Genomic DNA, 14749 nt, shown 5'->3' on the forward strand with positions numbered 1-14749 from the left:
TTTGTCTGGGATTTAGCTTTGTACTTTGGGAAAATTACTGATTTGAAGTGCAGAAAATAATATGTATGTTTTTGCTTTGGGATTCAGGATTTGGTTTAATTGTATTGCACATTGAATTCCCCCATTTTTTAATTTTTGAAATGTCTTATAAGAGGTAGTAATAATTTTTTCTTGGTAAACCTCTTTTCACCCAAGTTCCTGTGGCAGCTCACGATTCATGGATAGTCCAAGAAATGTCACGGAGTTTTTCATGCTGGGACTCTCACAAAACCCCAAGGTGCAGAGGGTGTTGTTTGTGTTCTTTTTGACTGTCTATCTGGTCTCTGTTGGGGGCAACCTACTTATCATGATCACCATTGTCTTCAGCCCCACCTTGGGCTCGCCTATGTACTTTTTCCTCTCATGTTTGTCCTTTATTGATACTTGCTATTCCTCGTGTATGACTCCCAAACTCATTGCTGACTCCTTGTATGAGGGGAGAGCCTTCACTTTTGAGGGCTGCCTGGCTCAATTCTTTGTAGCCCATTTACTGGGAGGGACTGAGATCATCCTGCTCACGGTGATGGCCTATGACCGCTATGTGGCCATCTGCAAGCCCCTGCACTACACGGCCGTCATGACCAGGCATCTCTGTGCCCTGCTGGTGGGGCTGGCTTGGCTGGGGGGCTTCCTGCATTCCCTGGCTCAGCTCCTGCTGGTCCTGCAGTTGCCCTTCTGCGGGCCTCACGTGATCAATCACTTTGTCTGTGACTTGTACCCCTTGGTGGAACTTGCCTGCACTGACACCTCTGTCATCGGCCTGCTGGTGGTGGCCAACAGTGGCGTGATCTGCCTATTGAACTTCCTCCTGCTGGCTGCCTCCTACCTTGTCATCCTGCGCTCCTTGAGGTCCCACAGTGCAGAGGGGAGGCGCAGAGCCCTCTCCACCTGCGGGGCCCACTTCACGGTTGTTGCCTTATTCTTTGTGCCCTGTATATTTATTTACATGAGGCCGTCATCTACTTTGTCCATCGACAAGATAGTGGCCGTGTTTTACTGTATTTTGACACCCATGTTCAACCCCCTGATTTATACCCTGAGAAATGCAGAGGTGAAAAATGCCCTGAAAAATCTCTGGAAAAAATGAGCAGTTGTGGATGGAGGATACAGGAACCTAGGGAAAGAAATGACCAGTCACTCTCAGAGAAGAATTCTTATTGTCATCATGAAAGCTGAGAAATCATCAAAAAATTTCAGATTAAAGCTGATTTGAATGTTTGAAATTATGCCTGACATATCCATATCCTACATTGTTGACCATGCAAGCAAGTATATGCCCCTTCATGTTTTTAATTCTTAAGTTTGTCCTAAACCTCAGAGCACAGAAGCACCACATTTCTCTTCCCAACTTGTGTTTGAGATGGAGCCTTCCTCAGTCATGAGCAAAGTCTCCTTATTGAAATGTTACTAACCTGGTCCTCCAACTCTCCACATCAGAGTACTGATCACAACAGTTATTGATGATTCACCTGCACCTGATTTATCCTGACAGTGATATCAGAAAGAATCTATAGTTTGATGAGACTTTGAGAATACAGGGACTACAATTAAGATCGAACTAAAGTCATGGAAGTGTATAGAGTGGGTTTATACACTAAAACATAAGCATGATTGTATGCTAACTGTAATGTCGGGTGACATTCTGAAACAAATGTCCAGTGTGCACCTGTGACCATACACACTTGCACCTGCACACACAAACACCCCTACATGATGTATGGTTTATCGAGCATTGATCTGGTATTGGCACACCCTGCTCCACCGCTCAGACACTCAGTCATGTCTGACTGTTGCAACGCTACGGCCTGTAGCCAGCCAAGCTCCTCTTTCATGGGATTATCCAGGAGACAGTATTGGAGTGGGGTGCCATTTCCTCCTTCAGGGGATCTTCCCCTCCCAGGGATTGAACCTGCGTCTCTTAAATCTCCAGCATTGGCAGGCAGGTTTGTGACCACTAAGCCACCAGAGAGGCCCCACGTCTTATCATTCAGCTTAGTTCAATTGCTCAGTTGTGTCCAACTCTTTGCGACCCCACAGACTGCAGCATGCCAGGCTTCCCTGGGAGTTCCCATACCAACTCCCGGACTTTGCTTAAATTCATGTCCGAGTCGGTGATGCCATCCAACCATCTCATCATACTGATCATCAGATTCTCAGCAGATTGAGATATTTAGCTACTTTAAGGAGACTCATGTTTCCAGGAAAATAATAGACTTCTGGTGGGTGGGACAGTTTCTATTTTATCAAAACTTAGATAAACACAGGCATTTCCTGAGTATAAGGAGAATAAAGGGTAGGTAAGAATATTTTACCAAATGAGATTCTAATTTACAAGGACATTGCTTAAGACAGGGCATCTGTTCTTCCTTCTTCCCTTAAGTAAATAGGCAGATAGTCAGTTAATAGAATCTTTCACTGATGATCACAAAACTTTTTTTTTTAAACATTGATTCATCCCTTTAGACTGTAGAAGGATGGGTAGCCTTTAACGAGGATTTCTCCAAGTTGAAGGAAAGCAAAACCCAGAAGTATATATAATGTGTAAAGCAAGGGGAAAGAGTAATTTAACTTGTTACGCATGACACTGTCTACAGCACCGGCAGAAGTGGGGGTAAACGAGCAAGTGGGGGTAAAAGAGAAGTTGGGCAAGTCTCCAGCTACAGCCCAGTCAGTGTCTCCCCATTCCACTCAGCTTCAGTTCAGCTCAGCTCAGTCGCTCAGTTGTGTCCGACTCTTTGTGACCCCATGAATCACAGCATGCCAGGCCTCCCTGTCCATCAGCAACTCCCGGAGTCCACCCAAACTCATGTCCTTTGAGTCAATGATGCCATCTAGCCATCTCATCCTCTGTCATCCCCTTCTCCTCCTGCCCCCAATCTCGCCCAGCATCAGGGTCTTTTCCAGTGAGTCAGCTCTTCGCATGAGGTGGCCAAAGTACTGGAGTTTCAGCTTCAGCATCAGTCCTTCCAATGAACACCCAGGACTGATCTCCTTTAGGATGGACTGGTTGGATCTCCTTGCAGTCCAAGGGACTCTCAAGAGTCTTCTCCAACACCACAGTTCAAAAGCATCAATTCTTCGGTGCTCAGCTTTCTTCACAGTCCAACTCTCACATCCATACATGACCACTGGAAAAACCATAGCCTTGACTAGATGGACCTTTGTTGGCAAAATAGTGTCTCTGTTTTTTAATATGCTATCTAGGTTGGTCATAACTTTCTTTCCAAGGAGTAAGCGTCTTTTAATTTCATGGCTGCAATTACCATCTGCAGTGATTTTGGGGCCCCCCAAAATAAAGTCTGATGCTGTTTCCATTGTTTCCCCATCTATTTCTCATGAGGTGATGGGACCACATACCATGATCTTAGTTTTCTGAATGTTGAGCTTTAAGCCAACTTTTTCACTCTCCTCCCTCACTTTCATCAAGAGGCTTTTCAGTTCCTCTTCACTTTCTGCCATAAGGGTGGTGTCATCTGCATATCTGAGATTACTGATATTTCTCCTGGCAATCTTGATTCCAGCTTGTGCTTCCTCCAGCCCAGCATTTCTCACCATGTACTCTGCATATAAGTTAAACAAGCAGGGTGACAATATACAGCCTTGATGCACTCCTTTTCCTATTTGGAACCAGTCTGTTGTTCCATGTCCAGTTCTAACTGTTGCTTTCTGACCTGCATGTAGGTTTCTTAAGAGGCAGGTCAGGTGGTCTGGTATTCCCATCTCTTTCAGAATTTTCCACAGTGTATTGTGACCCACACAGTTAAAGGCTTTGGCATAGTCAATAAAGCAGAAATAGATGTTTTTCTGGAACTCTCTTGCTTTTTCAATGATCCAGCAGATGTTGGCAATTTGATCTCTGGTTCTTCTGTCTTTTCTAAAATCAGCTTGAACATCTGGAATTTCATGGTTCACTTTACATTAATTTGTGTTACTATTGGAAACATAACAGAAAATGTAGAAAACCTCATTGCATAGCAGAAGAAAGATTTAACTAAAAAAGTATGGACTATACATACAGAGATTTCAGGAAATCCTATTCATGGGTTACTCAAGGGCCATTGTATCTATGTGGAAGCCTGCTGAAAATTGTCAGAGATGTACTCAGGTTGAACTAGAAAAATCAATGTCTGCCAAATGTTCCAACTCGGTAGAAACAATTAAATTAAATTTTAGGTAATTAAATTATTATTTTCATGTAATAACTTAGGAATCTAGTACCTAAAGGGCTTCCCTGGTGACTCAGAGGGTACAGCATCTGCCTGCTATGCAGGAGACCCAGGTTCAATCCCTGGGTTGGGAAGATCCCCTGGAGAAGGAAATGGCAACCTACTCCAGTATTCTTACCTGGAAAATCCCATGGACGGAAAAGCATGGTAGGCTGCAGTCCATGGGATTGCAAAGAGTCGGACACAACTGAGTGATTTCACTTTCACTTTAACCTAGTGTTCACATGCTCAAAAATAGCTTAATTTTTTAAATGGGCAAAGGACTTGAATATGTATTTCTACAAAGGAGACATACGTATGAATAACAAGTATATGAAAAAATGTTCAACAACATTAATCATCAGGGAAATGCAAATCCAAACCACAGTGAGATATCCCCTCACTGTTAGAACATCCATTATACAAAACAAAAGGTTGGCAAGGATTTGGAAAAATGGGGACTTTTGTTTTGCTGTCAATGGGAATATAAATTGGTACAGACCCTTTGGAAAACAAGAGGGGGTTTCCTCAAAAAATCAAAGTTATAAGTACCGTATGTCCTGTAATCCCACTTCTGGGTATTTATTCAAAACAATTTAAATTAGGATTTCAAGGAAGTATTTGCACTATTAAGTTCATTTCAGCATTGTTCATTCTCTGGGTTGGGAAGATCCCCTGGAGAAAGGAAAGGCTGCCCACTCCAGTAATCTGGCCTGGAAAATTCCAGGGACTGTATAGTCCATGGGGTCGTAAAGAGTTGGACAGACTGAGCGACTTTCACTTTCACTTTTGGGCTCCCTTGTAGCTCCGTTGGTAAAGAATGCACCTGCAATGTAGGAGACCCCAGTTCAATTCCTGGGTCGGGAAGACCCGCTGGAGAAGGGATAGGCTACCCACTCTAGTATTCTTGGGCTTCCCTGGTGGCTCAGCTGGTAAAGAATCCCCCTGCAATGTGGGAGACCTGGGTTCAGTCCCTGGATTTGGAAGATCCCCTGGAGAAGGGAAAGGCTGCCCACTCCAGTATTCTTACCTGGAGAATTCCATTTACTGTATAGTCCATGGGGTGGCAAAGAGTCAGACATGACTGAACAACTTTCACTTTTCACTATCAGCATTATTCACAACACCTAGGATGTGGAAACAACCTAAATTTCCATCAATAGATGAATGGATTTTCTAATGTGGTGTATACTTATGTGGAAAATTATTCAGACTTTAAAAAGAAGGAAATCCTGCCATTTGTAGCAACATGGATGCACACTCAGGTCATTATTATAAGTAACGTAAGTCAGTGATAGAAGGACAAATACTGCATAATTCAATTTATTTAATTGTATAAAATAATAAAACTCTTAGACACAAAGAGAGCAAAATTATGGTTTCTAGGGGCTGGAAGAAGGCAGGAATGAGAAGCAATTATTTAACAGATGTGGAGTTTCAATCTGAGAAGATGAAAAACTTATGAAGATGTTTACATGACAATGTATTAATAAATGTATTAAATGTCACTGAGCTGTGCACTTAAAATGGTAAATTTCCTGTTATATGTATTGTATAACAATAAAAGAATCAAGGGGGAGGGACGGACTTTGAGTGAGGTGGGCAGCAAACAGGAGCCAAGTTGTTCACTGTTGTGGAGAGAGCTGAGTGCACGGCTTCCTCTCTGTTCTGAACTTCAGGAATGCATTCATTTGGTTTAGAGGTAAAGGCTGATAACAAAGAAAGGCGATTCTGTGCAGGGTCCCAGCTGGCTCTTCATCACCTCAGAAGCAGAGGGTCAGACGACAGTAGTGGACCCTCCTTTCTGTAGTGTTTCTATTCTCTGCCTCTGGACGTCTTTATTCGTGAGTGACTAGCTGGGTGTGATTTTCTCAATGGCTACTCCGTGAAAGCCTAGGACTTACTGTAAGTTCCCATGATTCTCTCTCTGAGTAGAGAGAATGCCATGAGAATACCACAGAAACCATGAGAATCTGTCACCGAGGTACTCATCCCAGAGGAAGTTTATATGTTTATGACTTTTAAATTACTCAGTGTTTGGGAACTCGGAATCCTGTCCTCTAAGTCTCCTCAGGGAGTCACTCATAAAAATGTCACAACGTCCCAGGATAAGCTGGCACATAACCTTGAAGACTGTCGTTTCCATTCTCAGAGCAACCATACCCTTTTGAACATTCATATTTTCAGACAGAAATTTATTCTCTGAACTCTGACCTATGCCTAAAATCACCCCATATATCCTCTGCCAGGGTCACCAATGCCAAAATGAGGGACAAAGCCCTGTCACCAAACTTTGCACTTAGCTTACCAAGTCTCAGCCTTCACTATAGCCAGAGTCATATGTTTAATCGAAGCTCAACTGCATTTCTGGCCTCCAAGTGTTGTTTGTGGGAGCCAGATAGGAGCAAAGAAAAGTCCTTGGCTGACATATCAGTAAAGATTCCAACAGGGCCAGTTACTAGTCCTCTGAGGACTTGACAGGTCAATGCGCTACCAAACCCTGCACTTTGTGAAAATCTATTTAAGCACTTCTCTAGAGTCCACAAAGAAAGAATTGCAAAGAAGGACCTTGAAATAAATAACAGCCACAGAGCCATAAATCAACAAGCTGAAAATCTGTTTGGGACTCATTGCTCCATAACACTCTTTGGCAGAATTGATTTGAGAAAACCATATCCAATCAAGTGGATTTGACTTCCTCATACATTCTATAATTCCATATACTAGTTTTTCCTGATGTGAAGAATTTTTCATAATACATGTTTGAAGATGCATTTATAACCTCACAAGAAGCCAAGAAAGTGAGTCGAGTCAAAATTAAATCGTAGAGCTACTACCTTCTTAACTAACAGTTCATTTTCTGAGTAAATCCAGAAAATGAGAGAGTTGTCTACAAAGAACTCCAGTGTTCCTCTTGATAGTATACATAGTCCATTTGCAGCTGTGGGCAAATGCCTGGTGGGAAGAAAACAATGACTGTGGTTAATTTAAAAACTGACGAATCTACAGCTAACTAATTCAGGTGAGTGATAATTAATTCTTTTTTCTGCAGTTTAAGAAGGTTAACTTAATTTAGCCAATTTTGTTTCACTGAAATAATTTTTGTGGTTAGATTATGTGAATTGAAGGTTAAACTTTCTAAGAATGAATTTGGATGTAATGATGAGAAAATATCAGTAAGAAACACTATAATGTTCCCAAAAGTCTTCCCTGGTGCTCAGTGGTAGATGAATCTGCCTGCCAGTGCAGGAGACATGGGTTCAATCCCAGGGTTGGAAAGATCCCTTGTAGAAGGAAATGGCAACACACTCCAGTATTCTGGCCTGGGAAATCCCATGGACAAAGGAGCCTGGATGGCTACAGTTAATGGGGTCACAAAACAGATGGACATGACTTAGTGACCAAACAACAACAATGTTCCCAAAAAGATGCTGTTGAAAACTACAAAAGTCACTTTACAAAACTGTGGTTAGTATTTATGTATCACCAAATAGATTGATTCTGTACATGTGAATTATTTTATATTGAATTTGAGACCATCATTCAGAACAATTGTGACCTTTCCAGATGGACCAAGATGAATTGATGGAAAGGATGAGCAACATAACAGAATTCATCCTCCTGGGCCTGACCCAGAATCCAGGACTGCAGACACTCTTATTTGCTGTGTTTTTAATCATCTACTTGATCACATTGGCAGGTAACCTGCTCATCTCAGTCACCATCTTCACCAGCCCAGCCCTTGGTTCTCCCATGTACTATTTTCTGTCCTATTTGTCCATGATAGACGGCTTCTACTCTTCCTCCATAGCACCCAAGCTGATCTTTGACTTGGTCTCTGGAAAGAACACCATATCCTTCAGTGGCTGCATGACTCAGGTCTTTGCTGAACACTTCTTTGTTGGAGCTGAGATTGTCTCGTTGATTGTCATGGCCTACGGCCACTGTGCAGCCATCGGTAAGCCCCTGCACCACATGACCGTCATGAGTCGGCCTGTGTGTGCTTCCCTGGCTGGAATGGCTGGGGCTTCAGGCTTTCTCCATGGAGGGATCCAGATTTTGTTCCTGGTTCAGTTACCATTCTGTGGCCCCAATGTCACTGACCATTTCATGTGTGATTTAATACCTCTCCTGGAGCTAGCCTGCACGGACACGCACACTCTGGGGCCCCTGCTTTCTGCCAACAGTGGGTCACTGTGTTTGCTGACTTTCTCAATGCTGGTGGCTTCCTACGCTGTCATCCTGTGCTCCCTGAGGACCCACAGCTCTGAAGGGCGTCGCGAGGCCCTGTCCCCCTGTGCCTCTCACGTCACAGTCGTCGTCTTATTCTTTGTTCCTTGTTCATTCCTCTGCCTCAGACCCACAACCGCCTTCCACTGACAAAGCTGTGACTGTGTTTTGCACCATAGTAACTCCTATGCTGAACCCTTTAATCTACACCCTGAGAAATGCAGAAGTGAAAAACGTCATGAAGAAGCTCTGGGGACAAATTATGAAAACTGATGATGAATAAACCTTGTGTGGAGTATTCAGGTTAAAAAAAATTATGAGTGATATTTTATAGAAATTGATCTCCTGTTTTAGTCTGGATCAGTTTTTTTTCAGGGGCTCATATATTGTAAGCCAGGGTTGGTATCCATTAAGGCATAGTTGACACAGTGCCTACAGCCCACAATAGTTTTAAGAGCCCCTGAAATGTTTTAATTTTAAAGCAGCAAGAAAAAATTAATATAATTTAAATTCAGCTCGGATTATAGTCCTCTATATAACAATGCAGTCAGATAATATGATTTTTAATATTTTATGGAGGAAATAGTCCATGAGGATGAAAGTGTCAAGGGCTCACAAAAGTCATAATGTTGCCCTGATTGTGGGTACGAAACAGATCAACAGCAATATTGTTGAATGCTCATTATACCCAGCACAACAGCTAGAGTGAAGTTTTATTTTAAAAGAGGGAAAGCAACTACACATGAAAAAAATGTAGAACAGTAAAGGAAATCTTCTAAAAGTACATTTATCAAAGTATACTTTTTCTGATCACCATAGGTTTGCGAGGTTTATAAATGTTCTCCCACTGCAGTAATTAAAAAAACCAACTTTTTACTTATCACTTTCCCAAGAAGAGAGGATTTGCACACAGAAATAGTTTTCAAAAATTAAATTTCCATCATTCCCTGCAGTATACCGTAGTTCACAAAAAGAATTGGAAATAGAATATTGGCGAGCATAAAAGAAACATCATTTATAAAGTCTGTACAGTTAAGGCAGAAAGTACCTGTACATTAAAGTAGTTTTAGACTCCAACAAAAGAAAAGGAGACTCTAAAAATGAAGTGGCTCTTATGGGAAATTACCAGTGATTTAAGAACAAGTGTGTGTCATAGAGGGTTTTGCTGGTGGCGGAGTGGTAAAGAATCTGTCTACCAAGCCGGGAATGTGGATTCAGTTCTTGGTTTAGAAAGATCCCTTGGAAAAGGAAAGGCAACCCACTGCAGTACTCCTGTCTGGGAAATCCTATGGACAGAGGAGCATGGTGGGCTACTGTCCATGGCGTCACAAAGAGTGGGACATGACTAAGTGACCAAGAGCAAGAATGTGTGCCCCAGAACTTGGCAGCAATCACAAATCTGCATTACAGCAAAGAGTCCGTACCATAAATGGAATGAAATTCCAAGAGATTTAGAAACAGTCAGTTGTTTTGAAATCAGAGCTTAAGAGCTTTGGCTTAAAAAGTCTTGATTTCTCATCTTGTCTGCAGCATGAATCAGCTTTGTCAGTGTTAGCAAGTTGCTTCACCTCTCTGCTTTTTTGTTGTTGTTTTTTCATCTGTAAAAGGGAACTAACATTATGCACTTGCTTAAGTTGTGAGGATTAAATGACTGAATTGGGAAAATGAGTCTGCTGAAAATCTAAAATAGCTCAGACATTGTAGCCTTCAGAGATGCCACCAGAGCACAAGGGATGCTGGGAACAGTGGTTCCTGATGGAGTAGCCCAGAAACCACCACTGTTATTCACTCACCACAACCGCAGGGAGACCAAACGTCCATCCCAGCCTCACTTCACTGCAAAATGTGGCATGTCAGCCCGTGAGCAGGTCTCTGAATATGAGAGCTAGTCCTCACCGACTCCCTATTCTGGGATTAAAATGCCCTTAAATATCTGTACAGTGACAAGTGGGAGAGCTGGTGGCATCAGCTGTGAGATGCTTGAGCAGCACTTATTTCAGAAGCTCTCACTGATGGTGGATCCCGTCCTGATTCCATCCTCTGGAAGAAAGAGGAGAAGGGACAGCTCAGTTCCAGAGACCAAAAGGCCGATCTCCATACAGAGCTTGCGATTTCTGAGGGAGAGCTCAGAAACTTGTTTTCATGAGATTTCTCAACCAAGGATTTGACTATCAGGCGATGCTGGCTTTGCATTTCTCGTGTTCTTTGGACTTTATTATCAGGTTAGATCTCACTGTATATATAAAGGCTTTAAAAATAGATATTTTATTTTGCCATAACCTCCTATGAGTGATCATTTTGTAAATATATGTAAGCAACTGTGTGTTTAAAAAAAATCACATATATCTTTTAAACATCTAGTCATAGTCCCTAAGAAAGCTGGAGTAAAATAGGATGATGTAAAAGCAAAGATAATAGTGATGATAATGATAGCTGTTTACTGAGCCCTTTCTGTGAATAAAGTCTTCATCTGAGCACTCACTCATTTTATATGTTTTGGAGGAAACAGATTTGTGACCTTAATTTATGTCTTTCTTTAATTTGTCTCAAAATGTAGAACTTATCTCTGTCTTAAATATTTCTTAACCTGAACATAATGGTGAAACTATGCTAAGGATGGTGTGAATGTAAATAAATCAATGCTACTGTAAAGAATTATGACAGCTTTTCTCTTGTATTTTCACCCTGTGCAAAGTGGTTTATATTCATTTTATTTAATTTTCACTACAGCCCAATAATTGCAGTCATATTAATGTTCCCATTTCATAAATTAGGAAATGAAGTGTCAGACAGGTTAATTATATTGCTAGAGATCAGTAATCTAAAGTTGGGCTGAACAAGAATTTAAATCTAAGCCTATGTGACCCACAGCCTTAGTGCTTTACCAAAACCATTTTGCACTCCTCTAATATAAACAGCCAATAAACTAAATTTCTCATGTTCCCCTTGAATCTTTAGAATTCTCTTCTTGAAACCTTTTGGCCTTCATGTGTTAACCAATTGGAAAGTGGACTGACTTTCACAGACCTGAAATGTTTGAGTCTGAGAAGACCCAGCTAGTGACTGGGTGGTGATTCCAAAAATTTTTGATTCCCATGTAACAGGAAATTCCTTTGAAATTATTTTCTTCTCCATCTGCACTAGTTTATACATAATGATTGGCTTATATTGTAGTACTTTCCTTTGTTAATTTTTTAAAATTAACAAATATATTTGATATGAATATTCATTCTGCTGTTGTTCATTAAAATATATAAAAATAAATAAAATAATACTCTGCTTGAGGTAGGGGAGTTCAAGAGAGATGGTAAACTTTTTATTAAGTAGCTGAGCAATAGCCATGTAATCATGACCAGTGGAATAATAATGACAGATACAGTTTTTTTTTTTAATTCCACAAGTATGTTTTCAACAATTCATTAGACTCCTATCACCTATTAGATACAATGCTCTTCATAGTCAATCTCCTTTCATAAGGTCATAAGGGTGAGATTGCCCTGCTTTTTAAATTTTTAAATTAAAAATTAAATTTAATTAAAAAAATAAAATTTAAAAAATACTTATTTTGGCAAAAGAGGAGAGTGAAAAATTTGGCTTAAAACTCAACATTCAGAAAACTAATATCATGGCATACGGTCCCATCACTTCATGGCAAATAGATGGGGAAACAATGGAAACAGTGACAGATTTTGTTTTTTTGGGCTCCAAATTCACTGCAGATGGTGATTGCAGCCATGAAATTAAAAGACTCTTACTCCTTGGAAGAAAAGCTATGACCAACCAAGACAGCATATTTAAAAGCAAAGATATTACTTTGCCAACAAAGGTCCATCTGGCCAAAGGTATGGTTCTTCCAGTAGTCATGTATGAGTGTGAGAGTTGAACTATAACGAAAGCTGAGTGCAGAAGTACTGATGCTTTTAAACTGTGGTTTTGGAGAAGACTTGTGAGAGTTTCTTGGACTGCAAGGAGATCCAACCAGTCAATCCTAAAGGAAATCAGTCCTGAATATTCATTGGAAGGACTGATGCTGAAGCTGAAGCTCCAATACTTTGGCCACCTGATGCAAAGAATTTATTCATTGAAAAGACCGTGATGCTGGGAAAGATTGAAGGTAGGAGGAGAAGGGGACAACAGAGGATAAGATGGTTGGATGGCATCACCAACTTTATGAGCATGAGTTTGGGTAAGCTCTGGGGGTTGGTGATGGACAAGGAAGCCTGACGTGCTGTGATCCATGGGGTCGCAAAGAGTTGTACACAACTGAGCGACTGAACCGAACTGAACTGGGTCTTGCTTCAGGCTCGTGGGCTTCTCTAGTCCTGGCCTGTGGGCACCAGAGCCCTAGGGCTCAGTAGCTGTGCTTTCAGGCTTCGTTGTGGTATCAGTTCCCTGACCAGGGATTGAATCCGGGCCCCCTGCATTAGGAACGTGGAGTCTTAGCCGCTGGACCCTAAGAGAAGTCCCTAAACTGCCCATTGTTGGGTGTGCAAACTGAGGATCAGAAATGTTTGTTTGCCTAGGATGCCTTGTAAACTAAACAAAGAAATAATTTAGTCCCAGAGAGTGACTTTTAGAATGGTAGAAGCTTAACCAAGTTTGTAGAAATAGCTGAAGGAATAAGTGGAAGAGAAGAAGAAGATGATTATGATTAAAAGGATATTTATCAAATTGTTGATGGTGATTACCTCTAGGTAGTGGGCTTATAAGTGAATTTACACTCACTCACACATGCACACACACACACATGTGTCTTATTTTCTAAATTCTAAAAGAGATATGTGTTTAGGAGGAAAAAATATCTTACATAGTCTTAGAGATAATACTTCCTTTGTAAACAAGATCAGCAATAATTTATAAATCATCTAGAAAACTTCTGGTGGTATTTACTGATGTGTTTATTCCAACAGGTTGAAATTTTTCAAAAATGAGCAGTATTCATAAGATAATTGAGCTACTGTTAATCATGACTTGAACAACAAAAAAAGATCAGTCCTTTTGGCTATTTGCTATTTTAACTGTAATAAGAATAAAAGTGCTTTTTGAATTTCAAAAATATTCTTTTTTATAAAGCTTCCTGAGATTTAACTGTGGGAAGCTGGCTTGGCTACTTTTTAGTAACCCTCCCAGTGATTTCATATTTTGTAGTTAATTGGAAAATTAGCTCAATTATATTTTTATAATCTAACAGCAAAAATGAATTGGTAAAGGCTCAAGATCTGCTATACTTAGCTATTATTAACTGCATCATCAAAATGTGGTAAAGTTAAGAAAGATAACATTTTGCCTAAGAATTCTGCAACTGTTGTTTTTGTTGTGCATAGAAGTTCAGGGTAAAGCAATAAATATTTCCTAATTATCTCTTGAACTTAATGGTTCTTGGAGAGTGATTTTGAATACTTGTAGGAGGAAAATTATTTTTCCATACTAATTTCTAGCTTTTTCATTTTTTTTAATTTAAAAAATTGATATTTGTGGCACGGTGAATTACAAGTTCTTTGCCAAACAAGGTATAAGCTTATTGTAAATTATAGGAGTCCACACTTCTAAAGGGTGCAGCTTGGGATGGATATGGTCAGAGTTTCATTCCTCTCATTCCAGGAAAGGAATGAAATGAACATGGGTGCATGTTTTAAACTTCAGAACACTAGGATCCCTTAGAGTTTGAAACAGAAAGAGTCAGTAAATATATAAGGAAATGTCACTTTCCATCACTGGTCGAAAAATAAACCATTCTGTTCTAAATGAAGTATGTATTTCAAACTTTAAATAGATACAGAAAAGTGAAAGAAAGCAGCCTCTTTATGGAAGGTTACAGAAGGTTGAAGTAGAAATAGCAGCTAAATTTAGGGGGCCATATGTGCCATAAATTGGATTAAAACTTTACATAGATTGTCTAATTTAATTCTTATGATAATTCTTTGGACATGTTTATTTTATGTCTATTTTCAAGACAAGCACCAGAGGCTTATAAAGGTTTTGTCACTTGCTATAGTTTGTGCCGTGAAGAGGTATGGGAAATGAGACTCAAACTCAGGTGGATCTGTCTCCAGAACTGAGATCTCACCCTCTGCTGTACTGTAGTAACTGTACTGCTGATGCTGTAAATGGTGATGAGAAGGAAGAGAAGCCAGACTTGTATGCACACAGACTACTACATATGGCTGTGAGTGAAGTTATTTGCTTTAAGGGTTTTGCCTCTCATTTCTATAACTCAATTGATTATCACACAAACTCCAATGATGTTAGCGTAGATTGCCATTTAAAGATCGGTA

General features: G+C 40.4%; 2 protein-coding genes across 2 annotated transcripts; both read left to right on the forward strand.

Moving 5' to 3' along the window:
* Window positions 1-217: 217 nt before the first annotated feature.
* On the forward strand, window positions 218-1126 carry LOC122707749 (olfactory receptor 140). Its single transcript, XM_043923610.1, has one exon. It carries the CDS (start codon window positions 218-220, stop codon window positions 1124-1126), a length of 909 nt encoding a protein of 302 aa, XP_043779545.1.
* Window positions 1127-7829: 6703 nt separating this feature from the next.
* LOC122707809 (olfactory receptor 4C45-like) lies at window positions 7830-8757 on the forward strand. The gene is given in 2 exon segments (XM_043923739.1): window positions 7830-8617; window positions 8619-8757. Coding segments are annotated over 2 exon segments (927 nt in total).
* Window positions 8758-14749: the final 5992 nt, after the last annotated feature.

Source organism: Cervus elaphus, chromosome 1 (genome assembly GCF_910594005.1).
Source record: "Cervus elaphus chromosome 1, mCerEla1.1, whole genome shotgun sequence".
Taxonomy (NCBI): domain Eukaryota; kingdom Metazoa; phylum Chordata; class Mammalia; order Artiodactyla; family Cervidae; genus Cervus; species Cervus elaphus.